General features: G+C 36.1%; 1 protein-coding gene across 2 annotated transcripts; it reads left to right on the top strand.

Annotated features, from left to right (window-relative positions):
- The first annotated feature begins 514 nt into the window (after positions 1-514).
- Positions 515-5,807, top strand: LOC120008856 (ergosterol biosynthetic protein 28-like). Of its 2 annotated transcripts, none has more exons than XM_038859215.1 (4): positions 515-767; positions 4,589-4,795; positions 4,933-5,041; positions 5,127-5,807. In XM_038859215.1, the coding sequence occupies exons 1-3, from the start codon at positions 653-655 to the stop codon at positions 4,998-5,000; spliced, it is 390 nt and encodes a 129-aa protein (XP_038715143.1). In that variant the 5' UTR covers positions 515-652; the 3' UTR covers positions 5,001-5,041; positions 5,127-5,807. The 2 variants fall into 2 exon arrangements, with proteins under 2 accessions (XP_038715143.1, XP_038715142.1); XM_038859214.1 differs by having other exon boundaries at positions 516-767; positions 5,143-5,807.
- Positions 5,808-20,265: the final 14,458 nt, after the last annotated feature.

Below are 20,265 nucleotides of genomic sequence, written 5' to 3'. Positions count from 1 at the left end.
CATTTGGCGTCGTTTGTTATGATTGTATTTAGTGCTATTAATTATTGGGGGAGGAAGACTGGGTGACTTGAGCAAACTGGTTTGCTTCAAACTGAAAGTGTATGGTGGGTGGGGCAAAGCCAATGTTGGTTGGGTGGGTACACATGGGTCCACCTGAACTTGTGTTTTATTTGGGTCGGATGGGACCAGAACCAGCAGAAAAAAGGTCAGATGACGAAAGGCTGATCTGGTGTGGGCCTTCATGGGTAAATATTACATTTGTGAAGACCAAGACATTGTTTGGATTTTTCTTAGAGGGGATTATAAATATGGACTCGTCGAATATTTGTAGTCACGTGAATGGTCCCTGAAGCTTTCTTTCATCGGAAAGTGAGGCGTAACGTGCTATATGACGCTGTAGTCGTCTTTTGCTAGCCTTTAGGCTTTGGCGGTTTCGCCACATTAAATTTCAACAAAATTAAATTTAATTTTCATTAATAAAGAAATTGTTTTTTAAAAGTAGCTTAAGAAGGTTCGTCAGACTCAGACGGATGTCCAGATGCAATCATCGACTTCAATTGTTTTTTCATTCAAAAAATTTCGAATCTGCATTTAATTTAAGCATTTGATCTTAGAAATACAAGACACCGGAGCGAATCGGCGGAGTCCGATAATGAAGCCGTTAGGATGGTGGTTGATGCTGCTCGGTTCACTTCGATTGGCCTCTGTTTGGTTCGGGTTCTTCGACATTTGGGCTCTCAGGCGCGCCGTCTTCTCCCAGACAACTAGTAAGCTCCTCTCTCTCTCTCTCTCTCTCTGAGACTGTCGATTCTGCATAATATTTGCTGATTTTTTTTTTTGTTTTCCTTGTTAACAATCGTTTGAAGTAAGATTAGAAGCCTAGAGTAGATAAACTGGATTTTAGATCTAAAACACTTCACTGTTAATTTTTTTGATAACAATCTCCATCGAACAAAGAGGAGGGATACATTGCGTTCATGTTAAACAACTGACGGATTAGTTATTGTGGATCTAGAGAACCGGCGGAGTGTGTTTGTGCGTGAATGTGTGGATTTTGTTCGTGAATCGAGAGCGATTGTGTCAAAAGTTGAATAAGTCTAAGTGGAAGATCCCTAAATGTGGAAATTTGTAGAATAATTTACAATTCCATATGTAGGCCTAAGCAGGATCTCTCACTGAAGCATTTAGGAGTGGAAATCGACAAATCGTTTTCATGTGAAAGGAAGAAATAGTGATTCGAATAATAAATACTGGATAGCCTAATTTGAAGCCTTTGTTAGGCCAGCTTGACACTCTTGTTTATTTATCTCTGTTTGAAGGTTTTCACTGGTTGCATAAATTGATGCCATGATACATAATTACACATTGTAACTTGTAATCTACGTAGCCATCTGCTTGTCAAACACGCTATTCCATAGAAAATTTTTACCATCCTTGCAAACAATATGTGCAATATGACAGTGTGTGTTTTAAAAATTGCCAATGTAGCAACTGGTTATGCTTTGATTTTATGATTTTCTGTGCTTTCATGTTTCTAGTGGATGTCTGGATCTTGTTCACTTATTCTGTGTAAGATAGCAGTTAAAACATTTGCTTGTATATTGAATCTTGGATAAAATGTAATGCTGCTGGGTTGAGGGACGCAGAGAGAATTATGTGTGCCATCAGTCAATGTGGCATAACCAAGGAAGATGCAACATCATGAATGTGACCTTTGGGGGGGGGGGGGGATCCTAAAATGATGAGTTGAATTTGTTGATGTTATGAATGGTAATGAAGTGAACGTATTTTCTGAGAATCTGAGCAGAGTGGATCACAGATGTAGTGGGTAAGATAAGTAGATGGTCTTAGATTCTCAGGCAATACTGTAACAAAAAGGTAGCCATGGACATGCAATCTGGTTCTTTTGGTGTAATTTTTAAAGCAAAAGATTAGCTCCACATATAGGGTGCAATAGGAGATAGCAAATTCAATATGAGGACTTTAATAACTCATGAATAGCATGTAAGTATGTAACTGCACTTGTCAAACATTGAGGACGAGAATGCATTTGCGAAGGATTCTAGTGTTGGAGATTGGCCAACTGTTAAGCACAGCGTGGATTTACTTTCTGGATGTTCTACGTTAATTTGTTCAGCACTTGTATGTACATTCATATGCTTAAAATAAATATTTTTAAATAGATTGATGCATGAAACAATGGTGAATATCAAATAATATAAGTTGTGGAATTTGGTTCATCTGCCCAAGAAAGATTGCACAATCTTATTTTGGGATCATTGACCAAATTAAGAATTTGGTAAGCAGGAAATAGATTTTGCATCAAGTGTGGAAAAAGCTCGACATTGTTGGATTTCTAGAACAATACATTAGGTGAAACAAAACTTGTTTTTCCACAATGTGGATTTGTTCCCAGGATTTTGCCATTCTGTTTTGTGGATGCATGTATGAGTGTTGTATATGAAGTGTCTAATAATGTTAGAATTGAAGGTTGCAAATTGATGATGTCGTAAAATGTAAACTGAAACAGTTGCAAATACTTGATGAGAAAGTTTATTCATGTGTGCCTTTTCATTTATTTACTTACCTTTAGAGATTGAATGACTGATAATTTATTGGGCAACAAAGGACACATTTTAGAAATTGTGATATTGTTGCTTGATAGGTTTGATTTTATGGTTCCCCTTTACTTTGGTGTTTTCCCTTGGATCAAAGATACTTGGTGACGATTCTTGATCATTAATGATCTTTTGTAATAACATGGGGTTAGAACATTTGTTTTTGCAATGATGCTTGGAATATTGGATAGAATGAAAAGACTTATGGTTTGACAAATGTGGAGATATTTATGCCTGCATTTCAATTACAAAAACCAAGGAAGATACAAGATTGTGGATTTTGAGGGGAGAATCCGAAGAAATATATTAAATTGTAGATGTTAGGAATAGCAATAAAATAAATGAATGTGCCTAGCATATTGGATCTCAGATTTAGCAAGGGCAAAAAGTTAAGAATGTTACATTTCCAAGCCATACATTAACCAAAAGGCATTCCTGCAGCAGAATGAGGGATTTGTACCCATGAACCTGCAATTGAGTTCTTTTTGTGCACATGCATGCTGGCAAGATAAAAATGATTTTCCGGGGCCACAGGGTGCAATAGCAGATTTGTGAATGCAGTTATTAAATAAGAGAATGGACTTTATCTTGGTGATAAAATATCCTGTAAAAGTAGATACTGAGTAGAATGAAAGGGGGAAATATTTAACCAAGGTTGGATACTGGCCAAGTTAATAATTTGACTTGCTGAGCACAATGTATATTGGTTCCATATTTGTTGCAACCTGGTTTTTATTTTGCTTGTCTCGGCATTCGCATCTTTCGAGATATTTTGATTACTGCATGGAGCCTTGGAGTGTAGGTGAATGTCAAATCCATGGAGGGATTTCACAGTTCAAAATTTAGTTTGGTGATAACTTAACTGCCATATTCAGCTCTTGTTGGATTTCGTCATTTTTCTGTATAACACACCATTAGAAAAGCATCCTTTCCCACTGTGTAATATGAAATTTGACATGTTATATGTTGAAGTAAAATTCACTTTTCTTTTTGTTGAATGGAATTCAAATTTACTTTAACCACGTAGAGAATCTGTTCATAACTGAGTTAGTAAGAATACATTTGAATTGCTTTACCGGTGGTGAAAACTGTCGGTAGAACTTACTCTTAGGGCCTGCCCGTTTAGGGCGTTGGTAGGGGTTGGGTTGAGAGGGGTTGGGTTGGGAGGGGTTGGGGGGTGTTGGGAGGTGTTGGTATTTTTAAATAGAACCTTTGTTCGTTTTGAAGTGGTGTTGGGAGGTGTTCATTAAAGTTTTATGTATTATATTCCAAAAATACCCTTTATTATACTATTTAAAGAACCTAACAGGTAATATAAGAAAGGGTATTTTAGTAAATTCCAGAATATAGGGAGGTTTTATCCCAACGGTCCCGAACACCTCAAACAGACAAGGGTTGAGAGATGTTCGGGACGAACCCAACCCTCCCCAACACCCCCCAACACCCTAAACGGGCAGGCCCTTATTGTAAGCTTTGCTTGTAGCAGTGTTCTGGGTTGGTGATGCATAGTTGGCAGCGTTCTTCATGTAGTCTATCAGTAATGACATGATTGTTTCTTGGTTAAAAAGATAAAATTACGAATTAGTGCCCTGCCTGATTATGGTGGGTAAAATTTTGCCTACTAGTCTTTTTGTTATATGCCCAGATACCCTGCCTATGGGGGGAACTATACCCAGCACCACAGCATTTATGATGGGTTCTGTTATCAAAATTTATTCAAGGTACACAATGTTCAATACTTCAAGCTTCTTTGTCACAATGAGCTTTAAGTTTGATTGAAAAGGGCACTTTTTGCTTCGACATATAGTTGTTTATGCATGATACCTTAGCTGAAATAGAACAATAGGCACCAGTAAGTGGAAGTTTGCGCACCAGAAATCAGAGCACTGGACTCTTGCTAAATTTTATTAGATAAAATGCTATATACTCAATCCTGATTTGTTCACGCCCTTTTTGTTTCTTATATGTAGTGACTGACGTCCATGGGAGGACATTTGGAGTTTGGACACTTCTGACTTGTACTCTTTGCTTTCTTTGTGCATTTAACCTTGATAACAAGCCCCTTTATCTGGCAACCTTTTTATCATTCATCTATGCCTTTGGGCATTTCTTAACTGAATACCTTGTATACAACACGATGGCTTTGGCAAATCTGACTACCGTGGGCATCTTTGCGGGTATGTGCATATTACTTTCGTCTCCTTTCTATTGGAATAAAGTCCGATTTACTTTCCTTGATATGGCCACATTATCTCTCGTACACATTGTCAATCAGTGATTGATCTGCAATTGCCTCTCACTTTCTTTCCAATAGGCACATCAATAGTTTGGATGCTGTTGCAGTGGAAGGTTCACCAAAAAGTCCACTCTAAGCATTCTTGAAAATGATTAATATGGTTCCGGTGCTCCATCCATTTTCACTGGTATGGCAGATATTTTGTTTCTGGTTCTGTTTTCTACACTCATTTTGTTTACCAGCATTCACAGCAGCTTATGTTGATGGTTTAGTTATCATGTTTTGCAGTTCTATGTTCTTTTGGCAGGCTGAAATCTAGATGGCATTGCTCGAAGTGATAGAGCCCTTGAACTCGCCCCTCTCTCTCTCTCTCTCACACACACAACTTTTTAGGTTCACTCTTTCCATTTGAAAATCCTATCACGGAACTGCTAAATTGTTGGTGCATTTTGGTGAATGGCACAGGTTTCATTTGTTTTTTGGTGGAGTACACAGTTCTCTGCTTGGAGTGAATTGTCACGGCCTCTGCAACCGCATGGCTCTTGTGCAAACCAGAGTCGCAATGCCAAAACATTGGAAAACAGAACTTACCCATCACAAATAGCTAAGCTTTTAATCGTTCACATTCTTTTAAGAACCCACAATCAGGATAGAAGTCCAGTCCATTCTAGTGTAGCTGCCTATGAAATGAAGACACAGAGAAGCCGATGACATTATATGTGAGAGACGTTGAGACAGTGGAGGCCCATGGCTCCCATATCTGTCTAAACAATCCTATGTTACTATGTTCATTGATTTCTAACTTTTGTGTCAATATGGCCCACCTTAACCAACCCGTCTAAAATCCACATTCACACAACTAGGTTAGTTTATCCCCAAACAAAAAAATTTTTCCCCCGCAAGACTAGGCCGATCTATGAGCCATTCATACAACGGTATTTCAAAAAAAAAAAGGAAGTTAGCGCATACCATTTTTATTATGAATTGTTGCCCAAACTTTAACTTTAGCACAATACAAATACAAGTTTTAATTTATTTATTTGAATTCTTTACTTTTGTGCTTTTCACATATCTTAGTGTTATTTAATTTTAGCAAGTACAATTTATAAATCATCTTGATTTTACGTTACAGTGAATGTAATTTTTTTTGTTTTAAGTTTTTGAGTAAAAATTTTCATTTGGCCACCTTTAACTTGAATTCCTGATTCCGTAAAGTATAAAAGAATGTGTCCGTCGTTAAAGTGGTTAAATACCGAAATCACTGTATCGCTAATCCTTCGGTATATGAGCAACTGAATACACCTTAACTTCGTTCCCGGTTGCAATCACCAGAAAACAAACAGGGAAAAAAAAAGTAAAGGACAAATTGATCACTTGAAGACCTTATCAACATTAACGGATTCTTAACGGAAGTAATTTCTTTACTTACCTTTTAAAAAAGTTGAAGGGTCTTCTTGTCAGATTTCATAGTTCATTACGATATTTGAAAAAGAAGTTTGATCACGCCAAGAGTTAGTTTTACTACAGGGCATGCAATTTTTATTTGGTTTGGGACCCAAAACAAGACCATAACCTTAAGTGATTTTACAATTTTTAGGATTTCTTATTTAGTTCCTTATCATTAGTGGTAGCTTTTAGTAGTTCTCGGTTTCAATATTTTTTTTCCTCTAAAATATTTGTTTCTTTTTAGTAGTTTTTTCATTTATATCTAAGGATTGCAACTTCCATATTCAAAGATACTTTCTAGTTGATTATTTAATTTGAGATTAATAGACGGGCACTTTCGACCGAGAGCTGAATTTTCGGGTATCCCTAGGTTAAACTCGGGTTGTAGAAGAGTTATGTTTGTATATTTTTGTTCAATTTTTTGCGTCTTACCATACCATGGTGCGTCAGTTCAGGGGTGGTCGGTATGCATATTTCCCCTAATATTTCTCTCAATTGAAGTGAAAAAAGGAGAGACTACACCTGAACTTTTTCAATTTTCGGTGTTATTTGTGTGTTTCTTAATCTCTGAAAAACGTAGCCTCCCCTAGGTTCAACTCAGTTTCAGGGTAAGACCGTACGAGAATAGAGAACTTACGTTTTTCTCTTGTAAGTTATACTACCCACGGGCAGTAAGCAAATAGCATTGCAGGTACAGAACTTCATCAGCTTCAAACAATTCCTCAACTCATGCAAGTCGCTCCTCAAACTGTAAAATGGCAGGAGACCTAAATCAGATCTTCCTTAAAATTCATTGGCCTAGCAAAAAGAGAACAAACTAAAAATGTGATAATAATGGTATTATCTCAAAAGATTCTGGATACTAGGATACATAAAATACAAAGGAAAGACACTTCAGTGCATCAACGAAACAGTGAGAGAACTCTGACGGCCAGGAAGATGCCTGTTCTTTGTCAATTAAAAGGTTGCCTACAAAATTAGTTTAATAACTTCTTTTTTTTCTTTCTAAAACGTAACTTTCAACATCATGAATGATTAATCACACTGGTCAAGCCTATATGATGGAGGTACCTGATTAAATAACTCTACATTTTGGTGTTTACTGAATAAATATAAATGCTGGTTGGACATATGGATTGGGTTGGATATTCAGTAGCTAATATTGACAGAGACCATTGGTTTCTGGAAGAGGAAAAAAATATAGAGATGGACTATGGAGACTAACAGCACAAAACAAAATCCTATGAAATAGCTGGACGGGCATCCAGTATTTTTAAGAATTTGAAGGAACTCCTGAGAGCGCGTTTCAATCTTAGCAACAAGCAATATCTCAGCTATCATTGATAAGCACGAAATAGAGACTAGGAATCAACTTCCACTCATTCACTAATTGTCTTTAGTCGCCTAAAAATAAATATACCTGGAATACTTCTGTAGGTTGTTTTCTGACTTTTTCTTGTAATACCAGGAAGAATTGTCCCACTAAGCGCTGGTGGGATGATTGTTTTACCCTACGAGCTCATAGCAAACAAAATACATCAGAAGGTAAAGAATGCAATGGTAATTTGACATTATTTCATTACAGTGTCATTAAATTGGCTTACAGTTGCCTTTGCTCAATGCTGGCAAACAGCAGGGAACATCATGGAACTAGAAAATACAAAACCAAAAAGAAAAAAAAGGAAAGCAACATATGCCAACAAACATAAGATGATAGATAGGTATGTTCCATATTATTTTTACTTGTTGACTATATTCATGGTATCAAGCAACAAAAGGGTAAATGATTAGAACATAGAACCATATAAATTAATGAAACAGCACAAAACTAGTATCCCATTTCCACAAATGATTCAGTTACATTTATAAAAAAAATATAGGGCTGACCTTTGTTAAGTTATAACCAGGAAAATGCAAACCATGGTTACGACATTCAACAAAATAAAATAAATTTGACAGTTGTTAAGTTATAACCAGGAAAATGAAAACAGAAATTTTATTTCTCACTCCATTCCTTATTACAAGTGGAAGGTTTCATGGGGCAGCAGAACATATGACTAACATAAATTTGATAGGCAGTTAAACATATTTCCAGAAGCTCCAGAGACATTTTATAAGACAATCACATTGAAACAAGACAATGACTGGAGAGACAACTACTGAGTAAAATACCAAGATACCTTCGTAAAAGGGTACCATGGTGCCTCTATGCCGATGCTGCTTTGGTTATCTCAGCATCATGCAGCAAGATAGAACATGTCAGAGAAGATACTTGTGTAGTTTGAAGATTGTTCTACAAATACCATAGCAGATTCTTTACACTCGAAACCTTTCCCCCCGTTTTGACATACCAAAAAAAAAAAAGATAATATAGGTTAGTACATAATTTTAATTTGCTCCCTGTGGTATGACTGAGAATTCAAATACTAAATCTAAATCTTTTCTCCAATATGGTGCAATTGATAGAAACGATCAACTTATCTGACAATAAGAAACTTCTGAGCAAAATTTAGTAACATCTTTTGTACTTGAGGCTTCTTGGTGTTAAACTAAGAACACTCCCACTACCCATGAGCAGAGATCGTATGTGTAGAAACCATTTATTTTCCGAGCCCTTATGATAAGAACAATAAAGTACAAACTACAAACATTGAACATTTATCTTTTCCAATAAATAATATAATGTAGACTCACACAACGTCTGTTTGCCATACAGTAGCCTTCACAGCTTGCAGGCATGCACATTTTTCTGCACCCAATCTCATATGCACAACATTTTCCCGGGAACAAAATAGTATTATGGACTCATCTTGTTGCTTTTGTGCTTTCAAACATTCAATTATTCCCTAAATGTGAAGATAACAAGTTAAGTTAATCATTTCTTCTAACACAAGTTGTATGAGTGTTGTAAATGCATCAAAATATATCTGATGGATCCCTGCAATGGAGCACAATAGTGATGGATTTCTGATGCAATCCCTCAAAACCACCAAAGAAAATCAAGATTTGTAAAAGCAATCTCAAGGAAAATTCAGCAAAACAGTGATGGATTTCTTTAGTCTTTTCTCTTGACAAACAAAACCAAGCGTGAGGACAGAAAATAGAATCAAGATTATTTTGGCAATTAACAGTCCAATGGATATAACTTTCTAATCTAAAATTATGCTTGAAACACCTTCTTCCGCATCTCATAAAGTACTTAATTTCATCCATTTCCTTCGCATTCGAGTTATATTAAGCTTCATTACTAGTCTTTTAGTCCCTGATCAAGCGGCATTGTTTACACCAGATCATACACACGAAAATTTGTGCTAACTACTTTAGCTGAGTTTTGAACTCACAGGACGAGCACATATATCGTCAAACTGAAATTCAAAATGCTCATATCATGTATGCTCCCCGATTAGTTCGAAACTATTTCCCTCCCATCAAAACGCCAAAACATGCATATGATCTAATTACAAATAATCGGTACAAACTAATCTCATATAAGAGAGTGCCAAATCTTTAAAGCTCAAATTGATATCAAATTAATTTGAAAATCACCACGAAAAAAAAAATTCCATAATCGAAAACAAATTTTCAGATATCGCAGTTCATCATAAGAATGTTGCCTCGATAATGAACAAATAATTGAAATCCTTGCGAAAAACGTTAACGACTTACCAGGAACAGCGCAGTGGAGTCGCTTGTAACCTAGGGAAACGCGTACAGGAAAGGAGGCCATGAGAGAATCCTCCAACACGAAGCGGATCTTGTACCTGCAAATCACATTGACAAGGCGAAACATAAATAAATCTACCGAGAATCAAATTCAATTGCGATGTATGTAGCGATCATCAGAGTGAGGAACCGCCTTGAGAGACGAGGAGTGACGAATACAAGTGACAGAGTTGATGTAGTAGCAGTTGAATGTCGTACTGACGAAGACTCGAAGCGTGCGTTCGCCATCTCCGATTTCAAGTGTGCGATAGAGAACACACGAGATTCTTGCTTTTGATGTTCACAACGCAAGGTTCATGCATCATGAGCCTACTTCGACTATTTGTCTACAGCCCTGCTTCGACTATTTGGGCCGGGCTTGTTGTGAAAAGTAACTAATCGTACTCCAAGAAGCCCATAACTCAAATGCAGTCTTAGGCCTGACCAAAAGCCCATTACATTTTTTTGTCACTCACTTTAGTCTCGAGACAGTTTCAGTGGCTCGATTGAGATTATTACAAATATCAAAAACTGTCAAAACTTGAAAAACAAGTTTAATAGGGTATGCTCGAGTCCTAGGGGTGTAAAAGGGTCGGGCCGAGCCGGGCTTTTGAGTGCTCAGGCTCGGCCCTTAACTTTTGAGCCGGGCCCGGGCTCGGGCCCGGCTTAATAACGAGCCCAAAACCTGAGCCCTAGCCCGGCTCTATTAAAAGCTCCAGGGCTCGAGCTCGGCTCGCGAGCCCACATCCAACAGTTTACACTAAATGCAATAAAAGTCGTACCACTATTTGGAGAAGGGGATCTGGGCCTTGCATTTATAGAAAAATTATGAATTCAAAATTGTTATCTTCTGATGTGGGACTAAATAAACTACACTACACACTCACATATAAACACACACGCATACATATAAACACAAGGCACATATAAACACACACTACTGTCACTGACGCAAGCATATATATATATAAACGACACACATGCATATATAAACACACACACATACATATATAACTACATACAGCGTATACAAATATATAGATACACACACATAAACACACACGCGTACATATATAACCACATGCACACACTTATATACATAATTTTGAATAAACACACACGCGCATATATACATACATACATATATATATATAAACATATATAATTTATAAATATTATTTATATAAAAAAGCCCTAGAGCTTACGAGCCGAGCTTCTCAAAGCCCTAGCTCGGCTCTAAATCCTAAACGAGCCCTAAAGTCAAGCCCTAGCTCGGCCCTAGCCCTTAAAAAAACGAGCTCGAGCCGAGCTCTTATCGGGCCGCCCTCGAGCGGCCCACGAATAGCCCTGTTCGTTTACACCCCTGTGCTCGACAATCCTACATATTTAGAAATTATTCGGACAATATTTTTTGTCACTCATATTCAACTCGAGAAAGTTTCGTGGACTCGATTGAGTTTCTTATGAATTTCAAAAATGTTAGAAACTACAAGCGAGTTTAATATGGTATGCTCGACAATTCTGCATATTGTTTCAAAACCATGTTATCACAATCTTCTCACAAAAGGAAGGGGAAAAAAAAGGGCACCAAGAAGTAAGTTTTAGTACCAAATTTTATTCCTCATTTGACATTCCAGATAAAGAATCCTTAAAGCATTATTGATTGACACTTTTTTGTTGATAAGCTTGTTGATTCACAATTAATAGTATTTCTTTAGTTTCAAGTTGTTATCACCCCTTGGTGGAACCAAATAGTGTTTCCTTGGTGGCATATGCTAACATCTTGAACATCACAATGCCTTACACACAGCACCCAAGTTGGGGAATGGGGAACAAATGCCATGAAAAAACATTATGGATGATGCCTCCTCCCACTCTTCAATAACAAAACAACGTTGGGCCCTCATGCCATCACCCAAAGCCATCTCTTTAGCACATTATCTTCTACGTACATTAATCAACATCTGCTTATAAGCAAACAAGTCATGTCAAAACAGTATGCATGCTTTCCATATATGTTGGCCTTATCATGGAGCTTGCAATGTACTTGTCCCCTTTATGGAGGAAGGAGTGACATAGGTGGTAGTGTTATGGAGAGTAGGATGCAAACAACAAAATTAATAGCTCGCAGATTAACAGATACAAGTTTTACGTGGTTCGACAATATGTGTCCACAAATCTGCATAGAATATTCTCTCTTCGACTTGATGGCCGTTCATAATAGAGAAAACTAATATGAGATAAAGTCACAAAAGACATAAAACACAACACCTATTTATATTCTTTAGTGATTGTACGAAATTGCCCTCCCAGTGAATAGAGTCTTCAGCTCAACAGGTATCTCTAGGTATTTCTCTCCAATCTTGAGGGCAAAGCATAATGCTCTCTGTGAAAGCTTCACATCGATGTTGCTTACAGATGGTGAAAGTTTTTACAGATTGAAGTCTGAAGAAAATCTTCGTGGGGTAAGCTTATCAGGTTTTGCTTTATAGAAAAGCCGGTGGATATGGATGATGCTGTGATGTCATGGAAAAGGAGGCATTATATGTTAATCTGACTAGGCTTTTGTTGTCCCACTTGGGACTTATTCCATTCCTCCTGATAAATGTTCAAATATACACTTTAAATGATAAATTATCATGAACATTTGTCATATAATTTGGGCGTAAAGTGATTATTACACAATTAAAAGTACAAATGTCATTTTTTTAATCACTTTATATTTATTTCTATATTTTTAGGCCCAAAAACATATAACTCATATTTCAGGTCAGGCTTTATTCCATAAACAATCTTAGTTTTGTTTGACTTTGTATTCTGTTATATATATAAGTCGTAAAGTGCATAGTAACATTACTATTCATGAATAGTAATACATAAAAGTCGCAGAATGTATAGTAATATTTACTATTCATGAACAGTTGATGAATAGTAATTATATTATTTCTTCGTCGTTTTTTTCCTTCTATAAATAGAGACGGAAAACATTGAAGAAAGACATCACAAAACCAGAGAAGAAATCAAGGAGGAAGAGGAGAAAGAAATCAAGGAGTGAGTTCTTGAGTTTTATTTTCTCTTTTACAGCAATTTACTCACATATTCTTTCTAGAATTTTGTGAGATCAATTGTTGGTGGTGTAAACCTAGTATGAGGAACTAATCCTCTTACTAGGGTGATGATGGATCCACTCTATTGTGTCTAAATAAATTTGGTTTGATTATTAGTTTATTTATGTTATGTCAAGTGTTAATTAGCTATTCTTTATTGATAATTAAATCTTGATGCTTAGCTACCATCTAGGTTCGATTACCATGATGCAAATTGAGACAAATGCCCATGTCCAATTTGAGACAAGCTTCTTGCAATTAATACCGGAGTTACCTAGACATAAATGCCATATGCTAGGATCTTTGTGATTGCTACATAAGTTACCATAAATCCTAATGCATTCTTGATTATCCTAGCCAATCCAAATGCCCATGGATGGTTGCAATTGAGAATAGACGTGGTAAGTCAGATGCCCATGACTATTACATAAATTGGGGGACTTGATCTTTGACATGCATGAATGAAATGATAATTGTCGGCTAAATAATTTAAATACAATAGAGTTGGTGAAATCGGATCCCTAGTGTTTGTTTATTTGTGTTAATCCTTATTTATTTTGTTTCCATTGATAATTACAAGAGTTGGAATTGCAGATATTTAATATTCAGTCCTTGTGGGTACGACACTCGTATTTGCCACTTCTATACTACAATTGATTCGTGCACTTGCGAGTATAATTTGGGTTTATAATCGCTATACTTTTAGCGGATACTAAACCCCACATCAAGTTTTTGGCGCCGTTGCCGGGGACTGATTTAATATATTGTTATCTAACTCTTGTATATATGTATATATGTATATATTAATATTAGTATACTACACCTCCTTAATGGAAGGTTTTTCATTTTTCATTTCATTTTATTTATTTATTTATTTATTTTTTTTTTTTTTTGTGGATGGCTTTACCGCCCCATCTAACTATATATTATTGGCTGGTTCTACTGCTACCGCCTATATCTGTTTATAATAACTGTCACAAACATTTACTAACTTACTAACATTTATTCATTTATTTATTTATACAGTATTATTTATATTTGTGGTTGGCTTTACACTGCCCCACCTGTACATATATACTTATATGGTCGGCTAAGCCGCCTACTATAACTTTTTATTTCTGTTAATACTTATGGTTGGCCTTTATGCCCCATTTTACTGTCTTTTATATTAATTTTTTTATTTTGTGTATATTAACTCTTTTAATTTTGTTGAAAAAAAAAAAACTACAAGTTCACCTTGCATAAAAAGTAAAAATAAAAAAAAAAATTAAAAAAAATTAAAAAATTTCATTTTGGCCTTTCCACCATCATTCTCTAATGGTTGACTCGACAATCTGCCCAGTTGATATTCCTCATGGTGAAATTAAACGAATTTTGGAGAAGACTGTGAATATCAAAAGAACTGACTGGAGTATAAAATTGAATGATGCTCTTTGGGCATATCGCACTGCATACAAAACTCCAATTGGCATGTCTCCATATCGTTTGATTTTTAGCAAGGGTAGTCATCTTCTTATGGAGCTCGAGCATAAAGCATTCTGGGTAATAAAAAAGTTGAATTTTCATTACAATGCAGCTGGTGAGAACACTTTGTCTTGCCCAGACATTACTCTCCAAGATCCAGGTAATTGAGTGTTGGGAACACTCCGTCTTGCCCAGACGATAAATACAGCGCTTATGGGAGGCAACCCATATTTCTTTTTCATCTATTTTTTTTTCTTTCTTTATTTTATTTTATTTTATTTTATTTTTTATATATTATCTGATTTTAAAAAAAAAAAAAACAAAAGAGAAAAAAAAAAAGTCATCCTCGAGTGTGATAATGAGCCGCAAAGCGTGACAGTAAAGTGAGTACTGATGTGACAAGCACCACGAATTTCTTTCTTTATTGTCTCGATCAGTTTTCATCTTCATCTCACTCATTTTCTGGCAAGAGTGTGTTTTCTCTTTAACAGAGATCAGAAGCCATGCCGAGGCGACCACGCACCATCGTATCACAATTGCAGTCCAGGCTTGCGTTGTTCAATACAGCTGAAATAATTCCGGAGTGTCAAATTGACAAAACGATACAACGAGAAGCCATCAACAGATGGGCGATGAACTACTTGAGGGAGCATTCTTTGTTGTTTCTCGTAGATCCAGATCCAGAAAATAACTTACTGGTGTATCCTCAGATCATTCGCTCTTTCTATCACACTCTCATCGAGTTACCACGAAGCGAGCGGACTAGGGATCAACTGGTTTATCAGGTTATCATTGCTGGTGTGAAAGTTCAATTCACAACAGCAGATCTGTGTTGCTGCTTAGGGTATCCACCAACAGATGATGAGCCCACTGGATCTCGACAACCAATCTATGCATCAAAGCAAGAAATGATTGATGATATGTGCGGTGGAAAGATGAATAAACACAATAACGCTGCACGCCGCGCCTACTTGCCATCAAAGATGTGGTTGTTGGATGATGCTATTAGGAAAAATCTTTGTCCTATAGGCCATGAGCAAGAACGACGGGGAAAATTCCTGTCTGTTTTATACTATATGTATAAAGGGTGTTGGTTTGATATTGGAAAGATCTATCTGGCCATGATCTGCAAAGCCAAATATGTTGTTGAGAATAAGCCAAAAAAGGTGGGGAAGTTATTTTTCCCACGGCTTATCACAAGGTTGCTTTTGTTCAAAAGCATTCGACCTCCTCGGCCTCAAGCATCTTTGGGTTATCAGGTCACCATGCTGGAACAATGGACATGGCGTCAGAGCATCAGCCATTTGAAAACAACTTCTGCTAGACAGAAGCAGACCCAAGAAGCTCCCTCAACATCACCACCTGGAGATTCCTCATCAGGAGTTGCAGTGTCTCCACAATCAGATCACATAAGTGCAGCAATAGCCCGGCTAGAGATGGGGCTACAAACACTAGAGGATGGACAACACAGACTGGAGCACATGATGGCCGCACTCATGGATATGATACGAAAGTGAAAACATAGCCATCCAACGGACAGAATTGTTTTTGTGTCAGGTTGTATTTTTCTGAACCATAGCTTTGCATATGTACTTTTCAAATTTTCTTTTTTTTTATTTTTTTTTATTTTTATTTTTATTCTCTATTTTATTTTTCTTTTCCCATTGAGGACAATGCCAGATTTTAAGAGGGGGAGGAATTGGTTTGATATTTAAAAAAAAAAAAAATGGTAGCTAGAGGAGGCAAGTGCTGTGCTACCTTAGGTGCAAGCTTGAAACACTTGTAGTTGATCTCTTAGAGGGATGCCAACTCAACCAGCTAAGTAATTAGTAGTTTGTCCAGGAAACAACCACCGATAAGGTATTTGGGAGTCCTAAGCATGGACTGGACGAAATGTCCATAATTGTAAAGCCCCAAAGTGGAGATACAAAGGACTGTTGACCTTGGCTTGGGTTTTATTGAGCCGACCAGAAACTCTTAGAGAATGACAACCTATTGTAAGGCCTTGTTAGCCTTTTGCCCTTGCTACGGGGTACATCTCTTTAGTTAGGTTGATAGTAACCTAGCATCCAGTCTCAAGGATCCTGGTGTTGAGACAAATTCCGTTTGTTTACGGTGCTTTGGGAATATTGAGTCTTAGAACCGTTTGTTTGTTAAATATCTATTCTGTTTAATGATTGCTAAAAAAAATAAATAAATAATTGTGATTTGGAAGTCATGTTCTTATCATATTTCTAAATTGGTCTGAATATCTCTGAAGTGTGGATAACAATTTGAGTTGAATACCCATAATCACTTGTGGATTTTTTTTTTCTGACTTTAGTTTTGTCTCACCTATTCTATTTAATAATTGGATCAATTGCACAGAATTACATATTTGTGAGGTATGATATTTAAGATTAATTATGAATACTGTGATTTTCTTGAGTTGAATTAGAATTCTTTGAATATTAATATCTTGGGATACATGTATATATTCATATTTATATTAAAAAGAAAAAAAAAAAAAAGAGTACATTATGAATAAATGGGAGTGTTTGTAAGTTTTTCTGCTGAGTAACCGGGCCTCTTGCCTCAGTAAGCAGTGAGTGTTCGCGTAAAAAGGTAGAAAAATCAAGACATCAACCCATGTGACAAGCGAAGTTTTGTAGCCTTTTTGACTCGAGTTATTAAACCCGTTGGGGTGTCTTTACACCTAATGCCCTGAGCCAACTGGATTGGGAGTCATTGGTTGAACGCTTGTTACAAGGGTCATTTAGAAAGCTTAATGAGACTGAGCATTGCACAAGTCACATAATATTATATATATATAAAAAAAAAATGAAAAGTCAATAAATAAAATCCCTTGATATTAATTATTCATTGAGTCTGATGATTCTTGTGATATTGCAATATTTGTGTTAAGATTAAATTAAAGCCACGTATTTATGTTAAATTCGCTACGCACTACACATCACGCTAAGATAGAATGGGTGATATGAGATTTAGTCAGAATGATTGCTTCTAGTGATGGTGGTTGGTAGATTCTTGCATATATTCATACTCATGAGATAATTGGATTATTTTACATATCTGACATGAATTGTTTGAGCGCTTCAATTACTAGGGACTAGCAATAAGCTGGTTGGGGGTTGTGATAAATGTTCAAATATACACTTTAAATGATAAATTATCATGAACATTTGTCATATAATTTGGGCGTAAAGTGATTATTACACAATTAAAAGTACAAATGTCATTTTTTTAATCACTTTATATTTATTTCTATATTTTTAGGCCCAAAAACATATAACTCATATTTCAGGTCAGGCTTTATTCCATAAACAATCTTAGTTTTGTTTGACTTTGTATTCTGTTATATATATAAGTCGTAAAGTGCATAGTAACATTACTATTCATGAATAGTAATACATAAAAGTCGCAGAATGTATAGTAATATTTACTATTCATGAACAGTTGATGAATAGTAATTATATTATTTCTTCGTCGTTTTTTTCCTTCTATAAATAGAGACGGAAAACATTGAAGAAAGACATCACAAAACCAGAGAAGAAATCAAGGAGGAAGAGGAGAAAGAAATCAAGGAGTGAGTTCTTGAGTTTTATTTTCTCTTTTACAGCAATTTACTCACATATTCTTTCTAGAATTTTGTGAGATCAATTGTTGGTGGTGTAAACCTAGTATGAGGAACTAATCCTCTTACTAGGGTGATGATGGATCCACTCTATTGTGTCTAAATAAATTTGGTTTGATTATTAGTTTATTTATGTTATGTCAAGTGTTAATTAGCTATTCTTTATTGATAATTAAATCTTGATGCTTAGCTACCATCTAGGTTCGATTACCATGATGCAAATTGAGACAAATGCCCATGTCCAATTTGAGACAAGCTTCTTGCAATTAATACCGGAGTTACCTAGACATAAATGCCATATGCTAGGATCTTTGTGATTGCTACATAAGTTACCATAAATCCTAATGCATTCTTGATTATCCTAGCCAATCCAAATGCCCATGGATGGTTGCAATTGAGAATAGACGTGGTAAGTCAGATGCCCATGACTATTACATAAATTGGGGGACTTGATCTTTGACATGCATGAATGAAATGATAATTGTCGGCTAAATAATTTAAATACAATAGAGTTGGTGAAATCGGATCCCTAGTGTTTGTTTATTTGTGTTAATCCTTATTTATTTTGTTTCCATTGATAATTACAAGAGTTGGAATTGCAGATATTTAATATTCAGTCCTTGTGGGTACGACACTCGTATTTGCCACTTCTATACTACAATTGATTCGTGCACTTGCGAGTATAATTTGGGTTTATAATCGCTATACTTTTAGCGGATACTAAACCCCACATCACCTCCATTTGAATAACTAGATTGACAAGAGAGTCAAAAGCCCTTTTTCTTTTATTTTACTCTCAAAATATATTTATTGAAATTTTGAAGAAATAAATATTGATTTGCTTCAAATCATCAAGTCACAGGACATGATGCATGCTTGCTTAATACATTCTCTTCAATGTAATTATTGTCATCTATGGGGGAGAAAATATTCAGTGGTCATACTACAATGGTCATGATACACGGTGTAAAGGAGAAAATATTCAATACTTTTTTTTTTTTTGTGAAAAAGGGTCAGAGACCAAATGTATTAGAAAGACCAATACAAACCCTCATCAGGAGGACACTTTCTCTACCCGCAGATAGACGAAACACTAGGACTACAAAACAACAAAACAAAAACAAAGTTGTACACAAGCAGCACAAAGAACTACTTACCCAGAAGGATCTTCCCCCTGAAACCTATCTTTCATCACTACACTCTCTAGAAAAGGGGGAACAGAATCAAACCAAGCTTGAAAAGAACTCGATTCAACCCCTTTCTTAGCCAATAAATGGGCTGCTTCATTCGACTTTCTCCTAACATGAGAAACACACCACCGAGATAAACTCCCCAACACCATCACTATTTCCTTAGTTATGTAACCCCAATCTGAAAGATTATCATACGAAACCTGGGAATTAACAGCATTAATGATTGTTAAGCAATCCCCCTCTAAATGAATAGCCCGAAAACCCAGACTATCAGCAAAATAAAGGGCCAACAAAGCTGCAGAAGCTTCAGCCAAGAGAGGATTGAAGGCCACAGGTCTCAAATCAGAAAATATTCAGTACTTAATACACCATGTCATTTACATTTACATTTACAGTAGTAGTGGTTATTGTACATTTACATGGTTTACAGGATAAATAGCATTGTAACATTCCATAACAGGTTGATGCTAAATCATGGATGATTGAGGATGATACCCATGATTTGACATCACAAACCCGTGAAATGTCACAATACTATTGATCCGTGAAGACCAACTTGACCTTGTTCCCTTTATTGTACCTTTTGAAAAGCCGGTTGTGTGTGTGTGTGTGTGTATTACACATTCACACACAACAACTATATATATAGCTAGGTAGCTAAAAAAGGTGCAAACGATAGATAAGGTGACGATTGCTGGCATCTTTAGTTTTCTTTTCTGCTTTACTTTGGTCTTTTGGGTGGTTGTTTGGGTTAGTACAGAAAGATTACTTTTTTTTTTTTAGAGAATATTAATAATATCGATTAATTATATATCATTCATGCCTTGGACTGACCTTGCATATTAATTAATTAATTAATTACTTA

This window comes from Tripterygium wilfordii, chromosome 11, assembly GCF_013401445.1.
Source record: "Tripterygium wilfordii isolate XIE 37 chromosome 11, ASM1340144v1, whole genome shotgun sequence".
Lineage (NCBI taxonomy): Eukaryota > Viridiplantae > Streptophyta > Magnoliopsida > Celastrales > Celastraceae > Tripterygium > Tripterygium wilfordii.
This window is presented reverse-complemented; position numbering and strand designations above follow the sequence as displayed.

Coding starts and splice junctions, on each gene's coding strand:
- LOC120008856 (XM_038859215.1), top strand. CDS start 653: ATGAAGCCGTTAGGATGGTGGTTGATGCTGCTCGGTTCACTTCGATTG. Junction 768..4,588: donor CGTCTTCTCCCAGACAACTA/GTAAGCTCCTCT, acceptor TCTTATATGTAG/TGACTGACGTCCATGGGAGG. Junction 4,796..4,932: donor TACCGTGGGCATCTTTGCGG/GTATGTGCATAT, acceptor TCTTTCCAATAG/GCACATCAATAGTTTGGATG.